The sequence below is a fragment of the Xenopus tropicalis genome, chromosome 5 (genome assembly GCF_000004195.4).
Source record: "Xenopus tropicalis strain Nigerian chromosome 5, UCB_Xtro_10.0, whole genome shotgun sequence".
In the NCBI taxonomy this organism is placed as follows: domain Eukaryota; kingdom Metazoa; phylum Chordata; class Amphibia; order Anura; family Pipidae; genus Xenopus; species Xenopus tropicalis.
Window position 1 is genome coordinate 66,138,171 of NC_030681.2, and position 26,196 is coordinate 66,164,366.

The 26,196-nt window shown below is 36.5% G+C and overlaps 1 protein-coding gene across 50 annotated transcripts in view; it reads right to left on the minus strand.

The window, feature by feature from the left end:
* Nucleotides 1-26,196, minus strand: part of trdn (triadin) — a 245,141-nt gene that overhangs the window by 143,517 nt on the left and 75,428 nt on the right. For 48 of the 50 annotated variants that reach the window (XM_031902115.1, XM_031902106.1, XM_031902107.1 and 45 more), the window contains 5 exons: nt 16,956-17,009; nt 15,437-15,490; nt 10,164-11,195; nt 8,567-8,749; nt 6,138-6,197 (listed from right to left, as the gene is read on the minus strand). In XM_031902115.1, the coding sequence (XP_031757975.1) occupies nt 6,138-6,197; nt 8,567-8,749; nt 10,164-11,195; nt 15,437-15,490; nt 16,956-17,009 (1,383 nt within the window). The remainder of the gene's footprint in view (nt 1-6,137; nt 6,198-8,566; nt 8,750-10,163; nt 11,196-15,436; nt 15,491-16,955; nt 17,010-26,196) is intronic. The other 2 variants (XM_031902092.1, XM_031902109.1) reach the window with 1 other exon arrangement.

Genomic DNA, 26,196 nt, shown 5'->3' on the forward strand with positions numbered 1-26,196 from the left:
ATTATTTTTGCTGTGCAAGTGCTTTGGGAGCTCTGTTTTATCTTTTGATGTCTGCAGTCAATTCAAGTGCTGTCTGTAAACAAAGTAGATTGTTGGTAACAGCTGGATCACAGACTTGAATCAGGTTTTTGAAGTAGTTTGTGCAGGGAAACTCCATATTCTTGTTTTATTTTTTTATTCAGTATTAAAGCATACTGTCTGATTTATTCTATTAAATATACAATTTTCCCAAAGGCCTGTTATAGGTGGAAACCATAAAGCAACATTTATAGGTTAAAAGAACATTTATTTGAGAATCAAAGGGAAAATAATCTGAGAATGTAGTTATAAAAGGAATAGGTATTGACACAGGAGGGGAATGAGAGGTGGAGACCTAATTCCAAGGTTAATTTGTCTGTAAACTAAATGGATTTTTACATACTACATACCTGCAGTAGGAAACTAGGTTTTACCTAGGTCTTATCTGCTTCTTCACATAACAATTGCTCTATAACTTTCCCGTTTTCATTGTATAAGAGCATAACCATAACCCTGCAGGTAATTTTCAGCTTCTCAGCAATTAATTTCACCCATAAATACTGCTCCCCACCCATGCAGAAACCAACATGTGCTTTGGTTGATAATAGTTTATTGTTTTTTACTTTTTGGGTATTTTTATTGATCGCCATTTTGTTTTCAATATAAATTGCTCTATATATAGAGCTTATTGAGCCTTTTTTGTCTACACTATGTTGTTTTTTCTGTCATTATGTCTTTCTCCCTTTTATATTATTATTAATATGTGTTGCTGTAAACAGATAATTGGTTATTTTGCACACTAGGAGACAGACCCTTCTGCATAGTATAGGTTTTGGGGCCTGCCTGCACTTTTGGTCAATATATTGGTCAATATATAGTACATTTTGATTGGCCACAATCCCTATAAAGAGTTTGTACAGGGGTGTGACCATTAGCCCCAGTTTGCAAAAGCACGTGAGTCACCTATGTCCTAATAACTATTTGTTTCATTTTTATTTTTGCTTCTGCTAATTGTTTCATTTTTATTTTTGCTTCTGCATTTATTTAACAAAGATTCTTCCACTAAGGGACAGATTTACTCAAACCATAAATGTCTGCCATTTATCAAAAAATCTAAAATGAAAAGCATTGGCGGGAAAGTTGCAGAAAAGTTGTGAAAACAACTTAACCTGTCGCATGAAAACTACAACTTTTTCGAATTTTTGCACAAAAACATTTAAAGTTTCGAATCACTCACATGACAGGTTTTAAATGGCAAATTGTCAAATTCTAAATTGTTGCAGTATTATTGCATAGTTCATATCAAAAAAGTTGCAAATAAGTTTCAGCCACTTTTAACTCTAAAAAAATCCCCCTTAGTGTCACCATTTGATAAATACGTTTTAAAAACCCCATTGTAATGAATAGAAAGTGGGTGAGTTTTCCTGTGGTAAACACTAATCTTACACTTTGATAAATCTGCCCCTAAGTCTTTTGTGCCTTTTCAACTAAATAATGGATTTTAAACAACTCTACAGTGGAATTAACCCTTGGAGGGGTAAACTCTTTGTTAAATCCCTTTGATAAATCTGCCCTAAATCTTTTGTGCCCTCTCAATGTAAACAACTCTCCAGTGGAATTAACTCTTGGAGTCATTTGGTTAATATATAACATTTTGAAATTACTATGCAGTTTTGTAAAAGTAGAGTAAAACAGATTTCCTGACAAGTTTTCTGGTAAGAAATACCATGCCAGGCATATTTTGATATATTTTTTTATTGATATTTGCTAGGTATTCTGCATTGATGTTAGTCTTTTTCTGCAATGTCATTGTCTAGTCAGTCTCTCTGCAGTGCTACTGTAGGATTAAAATTCCATGCTATTTTATTTAATTTGGATATAACTTAGACAAATGTTAAAATCACTGTGCCTAATATAGATAATAATATACCTACACTACTTATCTCAATAGAGAAAGCGTACAGTGTTTATAAAGAGTAAGAACTGATGCTTACAGGTATCAGATCTCAAAACCCAATATTAAGAAGGCTCCGAAGTCCTTCTCCCATAGATATTACTTTGTTACATTACTACTGTTTATTTTGCAAACAGATTTGTGGATTTGCTCATCACTATTGGTAGGAATACTGACCTATTATTTTTTTAATGTGAGTCTGTCATAATTTTTATGGTGTACTTTTTATTTATAGTTTATGCTGTTTATATACAAATTATTCACTGTATCATTTAAAATTGTATTCTTGAACAAACAAATATATTGTTAGTCGTCATAAGGAACCAGCACCAACTATTGTTTCTCTACTCAATGTATTGTTAGTAAGACATAAGTTGCATGAAAACAAAACAGGGTTTTACTTTCTTGGGTGCTCTTCTCATGTCTATTTGGGACTAAAGTTAATGTATTTTGGGTGCCGCTGCCCTTTATCTCTCACTGTATTAAGGGGCAATACTTTTGCCCCTTACTTTATAATGTATGTTTAATGTAATGAGCATGTTTAGCAATGCAAATTATTTCTGAACTCATTTGGATCTTTACATTGCTAAAATCCTCCACAAGGGTAAGTGGGCAAAGTGTGTAAAAAATCATTGCCTCTCACTGTATTTAAAGGAACAGTAACACAAAAATTTAACTTTAAAGATATCACTTCTAAATACTTTTATTAACCTAAATAACATTTAAAAATGCAATATTATAAGTTGTTTTTTTATTAAATGACATTGCCAGTGGCTTACTGGGCAAAGCTTGGAAAGGCGATACGGCAATGGGTAGACTTCCGGTTTAATCCGGAAGTTAATTTACTGCATTCTTCGGCATCCTTTTCAAAGTTATTAATGGGCTACTAGCAATGGGGAACAAATAGGAAAAGGAGAAGGAGACAGACTGTTTCTCCTCTTCTGCTGGGTCTGTGTGTCTGTTAGAAGGAGCGCTGCCTAAGCCTGCATGGGGAGAGGGAGGGGGAGGAGGGGGATGTGAAGTGGGATACGGGACTTGGGAGAGATCTGCTGCCGGAGCTCAGTAAATCTATGGTAAAGTAAATTTACTAAAAAAAACACTAATATTATTGTAATTTTTCTATGCCATATTTGCTAATTAAAGTATTTAGAATGGATATCTTGAAAGTAAAAATTTTGTGTTACATTTTCTTTAATGTATTTGGGTTAAAGTTCCCACTGCTTTTCACTATATTTAGGGGCCCATTCATGAAAGCACAATTTTTTTTCAAAAATATTTTCTAAACTATAGAACTTTTTGTAATGACCATGATAATATCGTTAAAATTATGTGACTTTTTTGCGGTTTGCTTTAACTTCCATGAAAAAGTCGTATTTTTCACAAAGACTACGACCATTCTGGAAATTATTCAAGTTTTCGTATAGTTGACCAGGTTGGATCTGTAGAGTGTTGTTGAGTCCTATGGAAGGCTTCCAAAATCATGCATTAAAGGTTTTAAACCCAGAAAGGTTTTTGCACCGCTTACGAACGTTCGGATCCGAAAAATTTGTGACTTTTGGAACGCAACTACAATATTTTCATACAACCGATAAAAGAATTTTAGTGACATTTTTGAACATCAGAAATTATCATGGTTACGCTGACTTTTTGCATATCGTGAATGGGCCCCTTAGTAAAAAAGTCTGACCTAAAAAAGAACACAGAGAAAAAAAAGTCGTAGAAAGTCACAAAACTGGTACTTTTTCCATTTGCTGCACAAAAATCTCTACATTTTCAAACTGAAAAACAGCATCAAAAATCAGAAAACCACTAAAATTTTGAAGCAAAGAAGGATCCTCCAGGTAAGGGAAAAGACATATGTCATTGACTTCTACATGATCTCAACAGGTTTTAGCTGGCAAATTCGTTTTTTAGCTGTTTTGTTAAATAGTTACAAAGTTAAAACTTTTTTTTCTATGACTCCTAGAGCTACAAAATCTGAATTGGAAAAAAAATCAGAGCTTAAAATATGGCCCCAAATGTGTATGTATCTATATATTCTTTACTGTACAAGCTAATTGAAGTTAATGACACGTGGGGCAGTTATTCATGGTTACCCACTAGCAAAAATTTAGGACAGTACCAGCAGTGCTATTGGTCTATGGGGGCACTATCATTTCAGGCAGCTGAATCCTTAAGCAGAGGTGTCAGGGAGGTGCTATCTTTTTACCTGCCTATTGTTCTACTGAGGCAGCTGGCTGGGGGGGAAAGAGAGTGGGTGATGTCACTCTAATTTGCAGTGCATCAGTAAAGAGTGACTGAAGTTTATTACAGCACAATACTGAGGGCACCTGGGAAATATAATATGTATATAAAAAAAAATCTGCTTGCTCTATTAAAACATGTATTTTAGTATATAATTATTCCGGACAAGCAATATTAACTGATGTGTTTTGAATAAAAACATGTTTTCCCATGACAGTATTCCATTAAATAATTTTGATGACCTCTTACCTTTATTTTATCATATGAGAATATTTATGTGCATTTTTAATACTACACACTTCATACAGTAGTTCCTCCAACAATAGAAATAGATAGAAACCTTTCTCTGTTATTAGATTATCTCATGCAAAGGGACAGTAATCTGCTGTAGAGATTCATTCTTAAGGAAAGTATGCTTAGCTCCAGCAAGCAGAAAATAGAAAAAGCTTATAGATAGTGGAAACTCTCTTGGTCGCAGTTTTCAGCAACAATTCTCGTAATCCTTTCTATAGTATGTGAAATTGCATTGGTCATTGGACAAATGACTTTCCATCATTAGGAAAAAAAAATGTGTCTATGTTTCAACTCATCTCTACTATTGATCTCAACATATCTGCTTTGCCTTCTCATTTTTCTTGCAGTTTTGCTCTCTCATATCATTCTAATTTGTGCAAAAAGAAATCATTCCTGTAATTTCTGTCACTCTCTAAACCTGCCTCCCTCAAGCTTTATTCTCATTGGGAAACTGGAACTTCATCAATGTGGAATAACTGAACTGCAATCAAACTAAGGGGAGTAGGTTTTCAAACATTTAACCTTGCAGTCATCCTTGCTGTTGCCAGAGAGGCAGTGCCACAAAACTCTACATCCAGGCCAACAGTAGGGGACACTGGCTAGCTGCTCATAACCATGCCAAATTGGGTGTATAGTTCTACCCTGTTGGTCATTTAGTTAAACCTGTCATACTGTTGGTAGTAAATAAAATCTAAATTTAAAAATTAAGCTATATCCTAAGAGAAATAGAGAGAGAAAACTTTTGTCATGATAAACGAGATGTCTTAAAAATAAGATGTCCCTATTTGTAAATTACACAGAACGATACAAAATGAACCCATCGTTGTTACTCAGTTTAGAATCCTTTAGACACACTCACGGATTGTAAAAGAAATAACAGAGAAGGCTCAGAGTACAAAATAAAAAGTTATGCACTTTGACTTCATTAAAGGCATTTATCACACATAATTAATATATATAACATATAACAATTATACAAACTGTTTAGTACCAACACTGGAAAGCAAGTGCCAATGATAATCTTTAGCATGCAAGAGAGAGGCAATACACTTATGCAAACAAATATTGCATTGTTAATTTATACTTATAAAGCCCTTCTGTAAGGCCTTCTTGAATGACTTATTGTACATTTTTCCACATTTCAATGTCCCTAAAGTCAAAACAAGATCCCAACCAGTATATGCCTATAGATACCTCTGTCATACTAACCCAAGATATGTAAAGTGATGGTCAACCCACCAAAGTCTTAAATTAAGTTTTAGGGCAGCTTATCCCATCCCTCTGTCAATTATTATTGTTTACACTATCAAACAGAGGTGTTTTGCTGTAATCTTAGAGAGATTTTTTTCATTTTTACAAAGAAGGCTATTTTGATATATTTTGATACCATGTTGTACGCCTCACACATCTGCTTTTTAATGTATTTGTATAACAGCTAAATCTCAAGCCCATGAATAAAGAAGTATTCCACTGCAGAGTGCATGCAGACTGAGGCACAATCAACCATTAGTTTAACAGCTAATCCTAGGAATCTCTATAGAAGCTACTTGCAAATATAAATTTAGTAGCAAGCTAAGTAAAGCTTCACAAAACACACACTATTAAGCCAATGACTCTTGCAAAATACCTGTAGAAGCATCTCCATGAGAATACAGGTCAACCACATAACGGCAGAAATTATACTGATCTGACAGAATAGAAGAGGAAAACAAAGCCAATAAAAGTGTATAAATCAGATTTTTAAAATAGTATATAAAAATACCTTTATACTACACTCAAGATCAAATAAGCAACCTAACATGAATTAAAATGTCACAATGTAGTGAAATTCAGCTCTTCTATGGCCAAAACTGCTACACTGTTTCAAAATCTAATATTTGATAATATTTTAAAGTGTAACAAAAATTACAGGTGGGAGTTACTGTATATCATTTGCCAGAATTTTTTTAGTATTTCCATGCCTCCATCTGTATAGTGTTTGTAAGGATTCTAGTTCATATTTTATTTAAAAAAAAAAAACAAAAAAAAAACCTAACAGACTATCCATTCAGAGAAAATGTTTAGGTTTTTTTTTTTGTTTTGTTTTTTTTAAGAATGCGAAGCACTATTTTCAGGTGTGTTGTCTTTTGGATCAGTACAGTTTTTAATACTCCCTGTAGCATCACCATTATAATGAATTTATATAGCACCAGCATGTTACACAGCACTTTACAATAATTTATTTTTTTAAAGGTTTGCAGAGTAAAAATAGGTGTGGATGGTCTGGCTTAAGAGTTTAAATCAGGAAATGTTATAAATCTGTACTCTTCTGAATTACAAAACAAGTTACTTAAAATAACGACTTTTGTTGTGTTTCACAAATAAATGCTTCAGGTAGATAATGTCTGGAACTATGTTGGTTGTGTAAATCAATTAACTTAAGAATCAGTAAAACTTGTTTAACCTATTTGATTGTGAGAGAATATGTGCAACAGCTCCTTTTTGGTATATTTCATTGTTATAAATAAAAAATACAATTAAAATTGTTATTAATGAAAAATATACCTAAAAGTGAAAATGGTAAATAAGATGTTATAGTTTGTAGGAGATTTTTAATAACAAAAATGTTCAAGGTAGACAAGCTATGTTTCATTTTCTAAAATGCCCACAATTTTAACTCCCATGTGGAATCATGTCTTCATGTAGACCTTAAAAGTGCAAAAGATAATTAGGTAATCACAGCATCTGTTGTCATAAGTTTAGAGCTGTTTATAGCTCTTTATACAAAAACATTCATATATGAATAAATAAAGCACAAGTGCACAACAGCGTATAAAATAGGAGCTGCGTGATTAATTATCTATTACTTTTTGGACAGTGTGTAACTGCCCATTTTGCACTTTTTTGTGTATTTTTTGGCCTCAATGCTGACACTCTGACCTTTATATGACTAGATTCTCAGTTCACCCTCAACTTTTTACTTGGATAAACAACTACACAACCATTCATTCCAATACAGCTGCTGTGTACTTAAAAGTTAATTCCTTTTGATCCTTTCATTATTGAAGTCACACCATATGGAAAAGTGGCTTTCATTTTATGCTGATCCTTAAAGCACATTGCATTAAATTTATTTTTTGTATACAGGTATGGGACTTGTTCTCCATGCTTGGGACTTGGGAGTTTTCCAGATCTGTAATTTGGATTACCATTCCTTAAGTCTACTAAAAATCATTTAAACAATAAATAAGCATACCAGTGTTGTTTTGCCTCCAATAATAATTATATCTTAGTTGGGACCAAGTACAAGGTACTGTTTTATTGTTACAGAGAAAAAGAAGATAATTTTTAAAAATGTGCATTATTTGATTATAATGGAGTCTATGGGAGATGGCCTTCCTGTAATTCGGAGCTTTCTGGATAATGCCTTTCTGGATAATGGGTTCCATACCTGTGCTTCCTATTCAAGCCCTCATAGGTCCTTTTAAGAATCAGCATGGTGGTTAACTATAAAGATATTATCAATTTCATCTAGCTCTTTAAAAAAACACACAATCAATATTAGGCAGTCATAGATGGCCATTAGAAAGTTTCAAGCTATAATGCAGAAATCCAATAATTTAGATCAACTACTACTAGCAGCTAAGCAAGTTTTATTTAGATAAAAAGGTTAAACCTTGATGGGCATGTGTCTTTTTTCAGGATATATTATTATGTTATAGTATGGTAACTCTTACAGCAATTTAGTTTTGTCCAAGGCTTTGTGAGAAATATGCAAATAAATGTTTTTCACTCAGAGAAAAAGTCCAGATTTGTCCAAGAGTCTAAATTTTACATGATTTAATCATGCAAATTTATTAAGAACAGCACACACATTTTAATAATGTAACAATTTACATAATGTGTCTTAGTGGCTCCTTGTAAAAGAAGAAATATAAAACTGTTCCAAATAAATCTTTAGCTGGTCATTTTCTGCATAGAATAATTGCATTTTTGCTCAGTTTCTCTCGCTGTTTGAGATTTCACCTTCAACTATTCGCTTAAGATCTTCCATGTCATTCATTGCAGATATTTTACCTTTTATTTCCCCCATTGTTTCTGCTGCATCCAGTGTTTCCACTTTAGTATGTGGCTTTGTCTTGATTTCTTCTTCCTCTTTAGCGTCTTTCTTTGAGTCTTTTGCTACTTTTCTCTCTGATGTTTTAGCTTTGACATCCTTAGTCTTTTCTTCCACCTGAGAAACCTTGACTTTTTTGTCTTCTAAAATGATAAAAGCACAAACAAAGATTTTGAATAATAAAATCCTGGATGAAAGCAACACTTTTTTATGTAAGGATCTTGGCTGAAAAGTATGCTATTTCATTGCAAATTTATTTTAGTGCAAAAAGCTGTGGTTAGATATCACAACATGTTACATGTTACAAAAAAAAGTACAGGTATCGGACCCCTTATCCGGAAACCCATTATCCAGAAAGCTCCGAATTACGGAAAGCCTGTCTCCCATAGACTCCATTATAATCCAATAATTCAGAATTGTAAAACTGATTTCCTTTTTCTATGTAGAAATAAAACAGTACCTTGGAATTGATCCCAACTAAGATATAAATAATCCTTATTGGATGCAAAACAATCCTATTGGGTTTAATTAATGTTTTATTGATTTTTTAGTAGACTTAAGGTGTTGAGATCCAAATTACGGAAAGACCCCTTATCCGGAATACCCTTGGTCCCGAGCATTCTGGATAATGGGTCCTATACCTGTATACACAAAGTATACACATACACACTTTTAAAACACAATACATGAATTTGTGCAAACAAATCAAAAGTGATAACATAAATACTGCTTTTGAGCGTAATTAGAGTGCTATCAATGCTATTAGAATGCTTACTTCTCTTTTTAATTACAATGAGTGCATTATTTGCAGCTGTGGAAGTTTGAAAAACACACATGTAATTAAAGGAGACGGAAAGGCAACGTCACTTGGGGGTGCCAAAATGTTAGGCACCCCCAAGTGACTTAAATCTCCTACCTTTTACCCTGGGCTGGTGCCCCTGTTCGGAGAGAACAGCACCACCCCGGGGTAGCTGCAGCGCTTCCTCCTTCCTGTTCACTCGCGTGCGCATGCGCTGTAGAGTGAGAAGCCGAACTTTAACAGAGAAGCCGGCTTTTCACTCTACTGCGCATGTGCCTGTCGTGGGCTCCCGGCAAAATGAAGCAGGAAGGAGGAAGCGCTTGGTTGCAGGTACCCGGGCTGGTGCTGTTTTCTCCTAACAGGGGCACCTGCCCAGGGTACAAGGTAAGCGATTAAAGTCACTCGGGGGTGCCTAAAATTTTGACACCCCCCAAGTGACTTAGCCTTTCCTTGTCCTTTAAATACAGAAGCAATTAATAGAGAATATACGTATATTATTTATTTAACAGACACTGAGTTAGAGCTGCCATACTGGTTGAAACAAAAGCGTAGCAATAAAAAAGCACTGATTGTCTTTATGTTTTTATAGCATTACACTATTATTATTATATAAAGAATTCAACAAAATGAATGCCTTTTAACTCTCACCTTCAACAAAACATTCAAAGAGTAGAATGATGAAAGATTACATAAGCATGGATTTAATTGTTAAGATCCACAAGTATACTTTGGGCTTCAAATTTTTTATCACTACTTACCTTGTGGTATGATTTCCTTTTCTGCTTTGTCCTTCTTCTCAGTTTTGACTGGGGCCCTGGTTTCAGCTTTTTGTTTCTTCTCCAATTTGGTTGGAGCAACCTTTTCAGCTTTTACCTTCTCGGTTGTGTCTTGGGTTAACTTTTCAGTCTTTTCCTTCTTCTCAGATTTGACTGGGGCTACTTTTTTAGCCTTTTCCTTTTTCTCAGGTTTGACTGGGGCTAACTTTTCAACCTTCTTCTCGGCTTTACTTGTGGCTATCTTTTCAACTTTTTCCTTCTTCTCGGCTTTTACTGGGGCAATTTTTTCAGCTTTTTCCTTCTTTTCAGCTTTGACCGAGGTTACTTTTTCAGCTTTCTCCTTCTGGGGTTTGACAGGGGCTACTTTTTCAGCTTTGCCTTTCTTCTCTGCTTTAACTGGAACTACCTTTTCAGCTTTCTGCTTTTTTTCAGCTTTGTCCTTTTTCTCATCTTTAACAGGGACTACCTTTTCAGCTTTCTGCTTTTTTTCAGCTTTTTCCTTTTTCTCATCTTTAACAGGGACTACCTTTTCAGCTTTTTCCTTTTTCTGAACTTTAACAGGGACTACTTTTTCAGCTTTTTCCTTTTTCTCAGCTTTAACTGGTGCTACCTTTTCAAGTTTTAATGTCTTCTCTACTTTGACTGGGGTTAACTTTTCAGCTTTTTCTTTCTTTTCTGATTTTGTGGTTGCTACCTTTTCAGTTTTTTCCTTTTTCTCTAGTTTTGTGGGAGCTATCTGTTCAGCTTTTACTTTTTTCTCAAGTTTGGATGGGGTTACTTTTTCAGTTTTTTCCTTCTTCTCAGACTTGGGTGTGACAAGTTTTTCAGCTTTTTCTTTCTTGTCAATTTTGACTTTGTCTAATTTTGCAGCTTTTACTTTCTTTTCAGTTTTGACTGAGGCTTCCTTTTCCGTCTTGTCTTTTTTCTCTGGTTTTATTGCAGATTTTTCTTTCTTCTCAGATTTTGTCAAGGTAATTTTTTCAGGTTTCTCCTTCTTCTCTGCTTTTAGTGAGGCTATAGATATGAGAAAATGATAACAGTTGTGAGGCATTATTAAGATGGGAATAGATAACCTAATTTATTGTTAGTATGCATGTTCTACATATGTGTAAATATATTAATACTAATGTAAAATAGCTTTTTCTACAATTCTTACTATATAATATAAATTACATTTGTGTCATTTTATTGAATCATAATTGATGCCTAACAGTGGTATAATGATATAAAAATCTTTAGTGGTTAGCACTGCTAACTTGCAGCACTGCTAACTTGAGTCCAGTGTGGTATTCTAACCAGACATCACTTGTAAGATATTTGCAAGTTGCCATCATTTGGTATTATAAGGCACCTATGCTGCTTTGTTAACAGGCCCCTCGATGCAGGGGCAACAGGCTATTTAACCACTGGCTTCCTTGGTTCTTGAGGTGGAACACCCTACCAACTAAGCTGTCAACAGCTGAGAAAATAATAATATAGTTGCAGGCTTGGCCATGCCCCTGATCTGGCATAATCACACACATTATGGACAAACATGCCCTGCGTGCACTGTCTGCTAAACTCCACCCAATCCTGCCACAAAACCCCTTTTGTGTCAATGAATAAGATCATCTGCCCTGCCTTCCTCCTCCCACCCAGCCACTAAAAGAACTCCCGCCTTCCTCCACTCCTGATGGTGTCCTTGAAGGGTCTGCTCAGATTTCCTTAAAGAGTCCCAAAACAAAAGGACCTTGAGGGCCTATTTATTATGCTGTATAAAATTAAATTTACCAAACAAATGGTGTAAAAAGCTGTGTAAAATAACTGGAGAAGTTGCCATCCGAACACCAGATTTTACGCCATTATTTTACACTTTTTTTTTTACACATAAAAAGATTACGCCGAATTTAAGCGGCGCAGCCCGGCAATGCGTGTGAATTTTATCAAGTTTTTTTACACAGCATAATAAATCTGCCCCTTCTTTTTCATATTTATCTTTATCTTGGTACCTAATGATAAGTAGGAGAAAAGATGCTGTAAATTGAAAACATTAAGGTGATTTTTGAAAATGTTATCAAAATCACCAAGACGTTCACCCATTTTTGGGCAGAGGAATGTGTACTTTCTGAAAATATATGGCTTTCAGAGGTGAGAATACTTTTTTGTAGCTATATCCAACATAAAATGATAATACATGTGTTGATTTTGTAGCTGAAATAACAGAAATAATAGATCATACCTTGGCGACCCTAAAAGACACATACTTAGGTAAACTTAAGCACGGTGGGCATCAGACTATTCAGTGGATCCCTGGCATTTTATATTTAGGATGTTTTATCTTGTTACCTAATGATATGTAGGAAATAAGATGCTGCAAAGTTGAAGCTATGAGGTGATTTTCATCAAAATCATCTATTTTAGAAAGGCTTTGTGGCTTGGTATTTTGGAGTTAAAAGACTCATATACCCATATATACTTGTTTGTAGCTTTATCCCACATAAAATTATATACAGTAAATGTATTAGTTTTGCAAGAGCTGAAATTACAGAAATGATAGATCATGTGGGGTATCTTCACCTTGGCTACCCTATAAAACACATACTTGGGTAAACCTATGCACATTGGGCATCAAACAGTTCAGTAGACCGCTGGCATTCATATTTAGGATGTTTTATCTTGGTACCAAATGATATGTAGTAGATAAGATGCTGCAAATTGAAAGATTTGAGGTGATTTTCAGAATTGCTTTGTTGCTTGGTACTTTGGAGTAGAAAGACACATGCACCCATTTTAGACTGGGGGAATGTGTAAACCTATGCACACTGGGCATCAAACTGCTTAGTGGACTAATGGAATTCATATTGAGGATTAGTGATGGGTGCAATTTTTTATCAGGCATGAATTTAATGATGAACATTTGCATTTCGTCACTGGTGGATTGGCACACAATTTGCAAATTTTTCGACTAATTTTTTTTTTTTACACAAGTGACAATTTTTTCTGTCATGTGGCGAAATTTTTTGCAGCAAATTTTTGTACCGTTTGTGAATTTTTCAGCAAAGTGCAATGGGACAGATTCACTCATCACTATTGAAAAAGTTTTATATTGGTACCTATTGATAAGTGAAAGCTTTGCTGTGATTTTTTGGAAATGTCATCAAAATAGTTTTCTAGGGTGTTGAACATACGTTTTGTAGCTTTACCCCACTTTAAATTATTTAAATGTGTCGATTTTGCAGTGACTGAAATGATATGAGTTTTTTTTAATTTTGTGGCCCCTACATTCCACATACTTAAGGAAACCTATGCACATTGAGAATCAAACTGTTCAGTGGACCCCTGGCATTCATATTTAGCATGTTTTATCTGGTTACTTTATGACCTGTAGGAGATAAGATGCTATAGAAAGAAAGATTTAAAGTGATTTTTAAAAAATTCCACAAATTGTTTTAAAAACCGATAACTTTAGGAAAACATTGAAACTTGGTAGTTTGGAGTAGACAGGCAGTTTTACCTATTCTAGATTCATCAGAATCCATTCTTTCCAGAAATGTATAGGTTTCTAAGGTAAACCTTCTGTTGGTGGAATATTTGGCCTTGAAATCTAAAGTATGCAGCTTTCTGAAACAGTGCTTTGGAATTTGGTAGTGTACTGCTGGGAGTTTTTGACCTATACAAGTGAGAAATCTCCATAAAACTATATAAATTTGGTAGTTGTACATGCAGAAGACATGGGACTTCCAAATCAGCTGTATTTACATGCATAAAATAATTTATGTTTCTGATATAAGTTTTTATATTATGGAACATTTTTTTTTTTTTTTCATTTTTAGCCATTTAGAAGACTATGGGGCCGATTCACAAAAGTCCGAAAAAACGAGTGATACAGTATTTATAGCATGCGTTAAAAATATTATCACTTCTTATATTTTGAGAATTAACGATTCACTAAAAGGACACTTGTCAGAATTAAAAAAGAATGTTATTGTCGTTATTTATCTGGCGATGACATATTTTTAATCATTATTTTAAACCATGCGATATATTTATGTGTTATTTCGTAGCACACGCTATTACGCATGTAACCGTTACTTCCTGAAAACTACTGTTCTGAAAGTTACCATTTCCCTGAAAACTGGAGGATGCATTAGTCTAGGGCGAATACATATTTGAAAAAATCCAACTGCAAAATCCATCTTGTCACCACAGACAATCACCAGCTGCAATTTTGTTTAGTAAGGCCTGCTCCTGGGAGGCGTTAAGTTTCACAGTAATTATCAACACATTTTATGCTTTTAATGCTTGAAATATGTTTGTGAATTATTTATTAGTATTATTTCTATTCGATAATTACCTCAATGCGATGGAAATAACGGTTTGCGATAATCAGGATTTTTGCGCATGCAATATGAATAGTAATGCATGCAAAATGACTTTGATGAATCGGTACTTAATTATCGAATACTTTTTAATGCATAAAACTATGCGTTAAGCGTTAACGACCTTTAGTGAACCGGCCCCTATATCTTGTTATATAAGTAGAATTACACAAAACGTCTAGCATGTTTTGAAAGCTTAGGTTGTCCTGAAAAAAACAGTACAGGTATCGGACCCCTTATCCGGAAAACCATTATCCAGAAAGCTCCGAATTACGGAAAGCCCGTCTCCCATAGACTCCATTATAAGCAAATAATTCAGAATTTTAAAACTGATTTCCTTTTTTTATGTAGAAATAAAACAGAACCTTGTAATTGATCCCAACTAAGATATAAATAATCCTTATTGGATGCAAAACAATCCTATTGGGTTTAATTAATGTTTTATTAATTTTTTAGTAGACTTAAGGTATGGAGATCCAAATTATGGAAAGACCCCTTATCCGGAATACCCTTGGTCCCGAGCATTCTGGATAATGGGTCCTATACCTGTATATTGTTTTTCCGGGTAAACTAAAAGTTTCCCCATGGAAAGGCCCCAAAAGTGAAAGAGCGCAAAATGTTTAATAACTGTTTGCCAATAAAACTACCAGAAGCACCAAATCGGCTGGCAGTGAAAGGGTTACAGTTTACATAATTTTTTAGTAAACTTAAAGTATGTGGATCCAAATTACAGAAAGATGACTTATTTGGAAAACCACAGGTCCCAAAAATTCTTTATAACAGGTCCCATACATATTTGATATTTAATGCAGCAAAACTGAACTATAAATAAATCTGACCATGAGTAAACTATTCTTATTATTTGTATGTTTGAAGCTTTTTTATAATATAAGATACCTTTAGGTAGAATTTTCTTCTCTACTTTTTCTTTTGTTTCAGCCTTTTCTTTTGCTAAATAGGAAAAAATACAATTATTTTTGAGAAAATAATGCAACGCACACACTTAAGTATTCCCTACTGTCCTGTGTGGACAGAGTCGGACTGTAAAGAGTCAATAGCCTGCCCCAGGCCCAACCCCACTGCATCTACACTACTAGCACAACGCCAAGGGAAAAAAATTAAAGATGCCTGTGCCACTGTGGATAATTTGTGTGGATAATAACACATGACTACACATGGATTTCACTAATATATTTTTATAATTTATTCCTATAAATGTAGCTCTGAGACACAGTAAATGCAGACTCAAAATTATCATTAACTGCAATGCCCCAGTATGCCCTATTGCAATACCCTGCACACAGTCCAATATATGTCTGAATTCTCTAGAAGAAAGTCTTGCATTTCTTTTATATTAGAATCCCAGGGAAAAGTTTGAAAGACATATAGTGTATGTATAGAAATATCCATATGACCCACAGTTAGGACTCTTCAGTAATTAAAATTTGTGCTGAGGTAGAATGTTCTAGACTCAAACACAAAGTATAACAACCTGAATTTTACCCCAGTATACAAAAAAAAAACTATTATTTAGTACAGTTAAAATTTTAACTATAAATACTTTAGATGGATACTGGAATTTCAAACTGCAGAACTGCTGAAAAAAATTATTATAAAAAGGGACAAAAAAAACCCATGAAGACCAAGTGCATATGATCACAGAATATCACTGTCTACTTCATGCTACAAGTAATTTTAAAGGTGAACTACCCGTAGGGCTAAGCTTATTGAACATAGTAGTACAGATATGGGATCCCTTATCCGGAAACCCCTTATCGAGAAAGTTCCAAATTACGGAAAGGCCATCTCCAATAGACTCCATTATAAGCAAATAATTCAAATTTTTTAAAACGATTTCCTTTTTCTTTGTAATAATAAAACAATACCTTGTACTTAGTCCCAGCTAAGATATAATTAATCCATACTGGAGCTAAAACAAGCCTATTGGGTTTAATTAATGTTTAAATGATTTTTAGCAGACTTAAGTTATGGAGATCCAAATTACGGAAATATCCCTTATCCAAAAAACCCCAGGTCCTGAGCATTCTGGATAACAGATCCTATACAGGTATATGATATATTATTCAGAATGTTTGTGACCTGGGGTTTTCCAGATCATGGATCTTTCCATAATTTGGCTGACCATACCTCACATGCTCAGTAGTATGTCAGTAGTATGTTCTAAGATTAGTACCATTACATGTAAAATGGGCAACTGTGCAAGTTTTTCTGTATAGGCCATAAAGGGGTAAAATGATGTACTCCTTTGAGGCCAGGTACATGTGTGCATCATTTTAGGTAAGGTAGATACAAAACATAACAGACATAACAGTCTGTAACAAAACATACAGTTTTATCTTTGCAGTTTACTGTATAGACAAGTGCCAATGCTGATCTAAAATAGGAAAAATGTTACCTCTGGTTTTCTTAACTGGCTCATCTTCCTCTTCAGCCTTGAGTTTTGGTATTGCTGTATTGGTAATAAAACAAATATGCATTAGGCTGTGCAAATTACAGGGGAAGGTTATTTAACAGTAACCTCAAATTACACTGGATCACTTGCAAGTTTGTAATTTTCCTAACTGTATAGAGTGATTTAAAGTGCATGTAAACCCCCATAAAAAATTAATCAGTGAACAGCCTCTTTGAAATCTTTAAATACCTGCCACTCATGTTGTTCAAAGGTTTAAAGTAAGGCTAGTTATTTTGGATTCCTTTTCCTCCTTTAACACACATGGTCCCCCCCCTTAGGAATTGACTTTGGCTCTTGGCTAATTGAGTATGCTCAGTTCTTCTCAACGCAGGTTACCAAACACACCCTTAAACCTAGCAGCCAATGAAAAGATGACACTGCTGTTTTCCATATACAGGTCCTTTTCAAAAAATTAGCATATTGTGATAAAGTTCATTATTTTCTGTAATGTACTGATAAACATTAGACTTTCATATATTTTAGATTCATTACAAACAACTGAAGTAGTTCAAGCCTTTTCTTGTTTTAATATTGATGATTGTGGCATACAGCTCATGAAAACCCAAAATTCCTATCTCAAAAAATTAGCATATCATGAAAAGGTTCTCTAAATGAGCTATTAACCTAATCATCTGAATCAACTAATTAACTCTAAAAACCTGCAAAAGATTCCTGAGGCTTTTAAAAACTCCCAGCCTGGTTCATTACTCAAAACCGCAATCATGGGTAAGACTGCCGACCTGACTGCTGTCCAGAAGGCCATCATTGACACCCTCAAGCAAGAGGGTAAGACACAGAAAGAAATTTCTGAACAAATATGCTGTTCCCAGAGTGCTGTATCAAGGCACCTCAGTGGGAAGTCTGTGGGAAGGAAAAAGTGTGGCAGAAAATGCTGCACAACGAGAAGAGGTGACTGGGCCCTGAGGAAGATTGTGGAGAAGGACCGATTCATGACCTTGGGGGACCTGCGGAAGCAGTGGACTGAGTCTGGAGTAGAAACATCCAGAGCCACCGTGTACAGGCGTGTGCAGGAAATGGGCTACAGGTGCTGCATTCCCCAGGTCAAGCCACTTTTGAACCAGAAACAGCGGCAGAAGCGCCTGACCTGGGCTACAGAGAAGCAGCACTGGACTGTTGCTCAGTGGTCCAAAGTATGTCATTCGGAAATCAAGGTGCCAGAGTCTGGAGGAAGACTGGGGAGAGGGAAATGCCAAAATGCCTGAAGTCCAGTGTCAAGTACCCACAGTCAGTGATGGTCTGGGGTGCCATGTCAGCTGCTGGTGTTGGTCCACTGTGTTTTATCAAGGGCAGGGTCAATGCAGCTAGCTATCAGGAGATTTTGGAGCACTTCATGCTTCCATCTGCTGAAAAGCTTTATGGAGATGAAGATTTCATTTTTCAGCACGACCTGGCACCTGCTCACAGTGCCAAAACCACTGGTAAATGGTTTACTGCCCATGGTATTACTGTGCTCAATTGGCCTGCCAACTCTCCTGACCTGAACCCCATAGAGAATCTGTGGGATATTGTGAAGAGAAAGTTGAGAGACACAAGACCCAACACTCTGGATGAGCTTAAGGCCGCTATTGAAGCATCCTGGGCCTCCATAACACCTGAGCAGTGCCACAGGCTGATTGCCTCCATGCCACGCCACATTGAAGCAGTCATTTCTGCAAAAGGATTCCCGACCAAGTATTGAGTGCATAACTGAACATAATTATTTGAAGGTTGACTTTTTTTGTATTAAAAACACTTTTTTTTTATTGGGCGGATGAAATATGCTAATTTTTTGAGATAGGAATTTTGGGTTTTCATGAGCTGTATGCCACAATCATCAATATTAAAACAAGAAAAGGCTTGAACTACTTCAGTTGTGTGTAATGAATCTAAAATATATGAAAGTCTAATGTTTATCAGTACATTACAGAAAATAATGAACTTTATCACAATATGCTAATTTTTTGAAAAGGACCTGTAAACTCTGCTCTTGCTGTTCACTCTGCTGAAGAAATGTTTTTTCTCCTAACGTCCTGTCCTATATATTTGTCTATATATATATAGACTGTTTTTATATATAGACTGTCATATAAAGCAGGGCACTCACAGGACTTAAACGTATGGTGAAAAAGAAATTACATTTTATTATTACCTTTGTCAAGGTAACAACATAGTGAAAATTGAGTTTCTCACTCTGTTGTTAGCTTGACAAAGGTTTCAAGGAAGACCGAAACATTGGAGTAACAAATGAACTTTATTTCTTTTTCACCATTTTAAGTCTTGTGAGTGCCCTGCTTTATGTGACAGTCTATATTTACTCTTTTGCAGTGTGCACTCAGGCACTCTCTCTAATAAGCTAGTGCAGCTATTTTTTACATTATATTTTTATATATATATATATATATATATATATATATATATATATAAAATGTAAAAAAAATAAATATATATATATATATATATATAAATATTACAACCACCCATGAATGTCAGAAAAACATAATGGACAATGCAACCCACCCTTCTCCAACATAAAGATTATATATACCTATTTATATATATAAAAGTTCAAAGCGGTCGGCACTCTCGACAAATTAAATAATAAGTGCCTGGATGCAGTCCTCATGAGCGTAGGTAAAACAATGGAAATGGACTGCTTCACACAGGACTTAGGGCAAAAACGTTATTTATTAAGTGCAAAAACAAAAAAACACAGAGCACAGGGCAAACCACTGCATTGAGGAGGGGGGAGAACTCTAAGGAACAAGTAATTATCAACCTATCAGAGCACCGGCTCACTAAAGCGAAGGTAAGCGTGTTATCTAAAGCAGTGCTGTCCAACTTCTGTTGTACAGAGGGCTGGAATTTTTCTGACCTACGTGGTGGACGGCCGATAATGGAAGCCAGTTTTGACCACTCCCCTTTTTGAAACCGCACCCACTTGAAACCACACCCATGTTATCACATGACCATACCCATATTAATGGTTGTAGTACAGCAAAAACCTGCCATACTCTGCCTGCCCTACCCTGCCTGTGTGCCATACTCTGCCTGCTCTACCCTGCCTTTGTGTGTGCCATACTCTGCCTTCCCTACCCTGCCTGTGTGTGCCATACTCTGCCTGCCCTACCCTGCCTGCGTGCCATACTTTCACTGTGTGTGCCATTCTTGGCTGGTTTGTGCCATACTTGGCCTGTGTGTGCCATACTCTGCCTGCCCTACCCTGCCTGTGTGTGCCATACTCTGCCTTCCCTACCCTGCCTGTGTGTGCCATACTCTGCCTTCCCTACCCTGCCTGCGTGTGCCATACTTTCACTGTGTGTGCCATTCTTGGCTGGTTTGTGCCAAACTTGGCCTGTGTGTGCCATACTCTGCCTGCCCTACTCTGCCTGTGTGTGCCATACTCTGCCTTCCCTACCCTGCCTGTGTGTGCTATACTCTGCTTGCCCTATGCTGCCTGTGTAGCACTGCTCCTACAGTCTGCACAATAACTATATATTAAAAAACTTTTTAATTGCAGTACCACCTCAGTATATGCTCTTTTTGTAGTGTGCAGGGATTATTTGTGGGTTTCTACTGCTCCTGAGGTGTGAACAGGGGAACAATGGAGGTGATTACAGCCTGAGCCTGAGGTGTGAACACTGCAGGGGGTGAACAATGCAGAGATTAAAAGGTGTGAACAACACAGGGGATTACATATTTAAACAATGCAGCCTGATTACAGCCTGAATCTGAGGTGAGAACCATGCAGGGGGGGCAGTTAATCTCTGTACTGATATCATTTAAAGCTTACACAAAGGTAAGCCATCAAAGCAGCCAGACAGGTGGGGGGCCACACAGAGGGGGGTCGCGGGCCACCAGTTGGACAGCACTGATCTAAAGGATTAACCTTTGTACCTACAGATAAGGGGAATGAATTTGAAAGAGTAATAGATAACTATAAATTTACACGCAGACTCCTAAAATGAGGAGTAACTTTGATCCGGTCACCAATAATGTTTCACTCAAACCCTTTAGGGCTCTGGCACACGGGGCCATCGTGGAAGTTTCCTCTCAAGGCAACTTCTGCGATTTCACTGAAATCGCGGCACCGCATATGCCATCCCACCGGCGATTTTCGCCGGTGGGATGGCATTTCGGGGAGATTAGTCGCCCACGAACAGGGAGATTTGTAGCGGGCGACCTAATCTCCCCATGTGCCAGAGCCCTTACACGTATTATTAATGAGGAAGTCCATGAAGTGGGACACAAAAGTAATGTATAGAGATAATTTGAAATGTGCTGAACGGCAAGCCCTGCAGGATCGTAGGAATAATCGTGACATCATAATAAAGCCTGCGGACAAGGGTGGGGTGATTGCGGTATTGGATTACCAATATTATCGTGGGGAGATTTTACAGCAATTAGCTGATACCTCTTGCTGTCAGAAATTGATTTTTTACCCTACCCCTAAATTTCAATTGCAGCTAAAGAAAATTTTGAATGATGCAGTGTTACACTGCTGGATTACAGAGGAGCTCATGGACTATCTATATGTGGAGCATCCGGTAAGACCAGTAATATACACTTTACCTAAAGTACATAAAAACCAGACACAGCCACTGGGGAGGCCAATAATATATATAGGGGATCTTTAAGTGAGTGTATAGCGAAATATGTTGATGTGCTTTTGCAACCTATCGTGAGAGATCTCAGTACTTTTCTAAGAGACACCAATGACTTTTTACAAGTGGTAAACATTATGAAAATGGACCAGTTTGATTTTTATTTTGTAACTATGGACGTTTAGATTAGAGGAAAGGAGCTTCCATTTGAAGCAGCGTAGGTGGTTTTTCACAGTGAGGGCAGTGAGGTTATGGAATGCCCTTCCTAATGATGTGGTAATGGCAGATTCTGTTAATGCCTTTAAGAGGGGCCTGGATGAGTTCTTGATCAATCAGAATATCCAAGGCTATTGTGATACTAATATCTACAGTTAGTACTAGTGGTTGTATATATAGTGTATGTATGTGAGTGTATAGATTGGTAGGTGTGGGTTAAGTGTGCTGGGTTTACTTGGATGGGTTGAACTTGATGGACACTGGTCTTTTTTCAACCCTATGTAACTATGTAACTATCTATGTAACGTACAAGGTTTATATACATGCATTCCACATGAGGAGAGAATAGGAGCTGTGAGAGAGCTCCTAAGTAATTGCCAACATTATAATGGTCTCCCTATTGAGTTTATACTATCTCTTCTTCAGTTTATATTGTTTCATAATATAATAGTTTATAATTATTTCAGATTTGAAAACCAGTTTTATTTGCAACTGTCCGGAACAGCAATGGGATCAAATGTAGCACCCACATATGCAAATATTTATATACATTGGTTTGAAACAATGTACATATTGGGTCATCTGCTGTTTAGCCAATATGGGGCCTATTACAGGCGATTCGTTCTTTATCTGGTTTGGCACGGTAGAAAATCTGGAAAAACTGACTAGTGAGCTTAATGCACTACCCACTCCCATTAAGTTAACTTTGCACTTTGATTATGATGCTATTAGTTACTTGGATGTTATACTGTATAAGGACATGGAACATAAAAAGCTGCAAACTAAAATTTACCAAAAGGTGACAGACAGGAACACCTTGCTTTACTTTGGGAGTAATCACCCCCAGCATTTGTTAAAATTACTTCCTAAATCCTAGATGCTCCGAGTGGCCAGGATTACGAGCAATGTTGATAAATGCAATAAAGGGCTTGAGGCTATGTCAGATTGGTTTGTGGAGAGGGGTTACCCCATAAAAGATATTATGAAAGTTAAACAATGGGCTCAGGGCTTGGATAGAACTAGGCTATTACAGAACGAACGAGTGATTACTGATAAAAAGCAAAATAAATTATTCTATACAAGCACATATGGTCCTTGCAGTGCTTTGACAAAGAAATCTCTTCTACAGTACTGGCCACTTATCCATACTGACAATGAACTGTCTAAATTGGTTGACAAAAAATTGTGTTTCGGGTACAAACGGAACAGGAACTTGAGGGAGCTTCTGACACATGCGGATCCGGTGGGCAAGTATTTACTTACGACGGGAAACAGTTCTCAAACATGTGGGGTGTTCAAATGTGGTAACTGTGTGACGAGTATACATTAATCCTAGGGGATACATTTTATCATCCGCACAATGGGAAACCCTATATGATCAGACACAGGTTAACGTGTTTGTCACAAAATGTGGTGCATATCATAAAATGCCCGTGTGGGTTGACATACTGTCTATGTCAACCCACACAGGTTGACATACTGTGGAAAAACAAATAGACAATTAAAGATGTCACTGGTACTCCCTGGATTCATGGGAGGAGGCTATTTAAACAAAGTTGAGAGAGAGCAACCCTATTACAGAAAATGATTGTTTGTTTAGTACTAGGGAATATTATTATCTTCCTACTCTTAGTTTTTCAGAAAGCACTGAAGGATTGTCAGACCAAAGCATTTTGCATAAATAACGTGTGAGCTCTTTTTGTCTTTTGTTGTATAGAGTTTCTATTGAAAAATCTCTTGATTTGTTTTAATAGTTGTCTTAATTTGGCATTCATCTCAGAGCTGAATTCTTCAACTTCCATACACAATCTTTCATTCATAAAATGCAATTATTATTATGGATTGAACTGTAACATCTTGTTTTGGCTATTTCCACATGATTCCTTTGTGCAAGCTTGACTCTTCAATTTACAAAATATTGAAGAATGATTTTGGTAGACATTGAATCTTGATCTTTTACTTCACAAATCATTTTAACCTCCTAATGACATGTAATGAAATGTATTTATAGTTCCAAGGACAGGTCTTTTGTACTGAAACATGAAAAGATGCATGAAATGCAGGATTTAAAGATAATCTAAGTTAATTTAAAAAGCTCTTTCTTTGCAAAAGTGTTTTATTTCGGTGTTATACCTATTATTAAATGGATTCCAGTAAAACAATGAAATGGAAAATTAAATATTCTTTCCTCATACTACCCATAGGAAACATATGTTTGCTCATGAGAACTAAACTGAATTCTTGTCTTCAAATAAAGCTAATTACCTCAGTTTTAATGCCTTAGATGTTCAAAAGGTCATTTAAACATCTCTGGCATCCAAATGAGTTGAGCATATATTGTAATGATAACAGTATGACATTTTATATAAGTATTTAAGGCCTCCTTTGCAATTGTGTGTGTTATCTAGGAAGGTCTAATAACAGCAATCCCCTTTCCCACTGTAAAAAAATGTTTAATTAAATAATTCTTCATTTTTAACTGATTTGGACTGGTCAACTGGTATACCAGGATACCAGTCCTGCAGGGCCCCACTGACTGCTTGCTATTGTGCTTTTGCTTGTTATTGTTTAGATCAGCACTGACTGCTGCCCCCTGCTGGCCCCCTCTAAACACCACAGCAACCCCCCTGCAGGACCCCTCCAAGCATACCCCCACCCCCCCCAGCTAGGCCCCCCCGGAACACTACTTCCAACCCCCTTCTGGGCCCTGCCGAACACCACCATTGACCCCTTTCTGGCCCTGCAGAATACTACCGCCACCCCAAGAGCTGGGCCCCACTGAACACCGCTGCCATCCTACTGGGCTCACTGACAGAGTGCATGCCTGCCACCATGGTGGGCCCCTTCAGCCATCCACTACTGCCTTTTAGAGCTTTGCTGATTGACCAAAGCTCTTCAAAATAGGAAGAGAATAAATTAAATATGACCATGCATTTCACTGTGGAATACAATATTTTGTATAGTGATCTTACTAACATGTCTGCTGTTAATGGAGTGCTCATCCAATTCTGCAGTGATCTTACTGGTACATCAGTGGATAATGGAGTGTGCATCCATTTCTGCAGCAATTGGCATGTCTGGGTTTAATGAAGACTTTAGTCTTCAAGTGGCAAAGGGCCCAAAAATGTTGGCACCACAGGGGTCTTGAGGGTCAGTGTCCCCTTAAGCCCCATATTTTGTTGACAAAGCCCTGATCCTCTGTGTGTATAGCAGGTAGTGGGGCGTCAAAAGCTGTGAAGGGTGGTGGTGACTGCTGCAGTAGCACGTGTCCTTATGTGTTTGGTGGGCCCCTGGGTTGAGGCTAACTGGTGGGCCACAGGCACACCTGTCTGGCACTGTAGAGTCTTGTACTGGGGAAAGTTAGTACAGGTATCGGACCCCTTATCTGGAAACCCATTATCCAGAAAGCTCCGAATTACGGAAAGCCTGTCTGCCATAGACTCCATTTTAATCAAATAACTCAGAATTTTAAAACTGTTTTCCTTTTTCTCTGTAGTAATAAAACAGTACCTTGTAATTGATCCCAACTAAGATATAAATAATACTTACTGGATGCAAAACAATCCTATTGGGTTTAATTAATGTTTTATTGAATTTTTAGTCAACTTAAGGTATGGAGATCCAAATTATGGAAAGACCCCTTATCCGGAATACCTTTGGTCCCGAGCATTCTGGATAACAGGTCCTATACCTGTATATTATTGATACAACAAGGGTCAGTACTCACTGGCTTTTTTATTATTTTACATTATTTACAAATGCTTCTGTTTAGTCTACAGCAAGTTAGTTTTCAAGGCCATGAAACCGTTTGTGTACTGTTTCTTTAAAATAATCGATTCTGTGCAGCTGAATTCACTGTTCATCTCCTCTCCTTCTTGAAGCCATGCACAGGAATTCAGTACATGCAGTATTGTTTTTTTGCTTTTACAACCCCATTAAAGGTAAAATAATAGCAGGCCATTTAGAAATCTCATACAGACATATAGATATAAACTAATAGTTAGGCTTACAGACAAAATGATCTACGTCACAGAGAGTCCTGGTGGTAAATAAGAATTGTATAGAATTTGGTTCAAGGGGTGAAGTACAACAAAAGTATTTCCCTTTTTTTTTTTTAGGAAAGGCATTATGACATGGGTACGCGTAAAAAAAATAAATGTCCTGTAGTTCAGTCAATATAATACCGGTATGAGCACTGCTCTCCTATGAAGTGTTAGGTAGTGATGAGCGAATGTCCCGTTTCGCTTCACCATAAAATTTGTGAAAAAAAAGATTTGCGAAATTTACGATTTTTTTTGTCATCCGCGTCTATTTTGTTGCCTGCTCCTTTTTTTTGGCTGTGCTTTTTTGATGCAACCGTGCCCAAC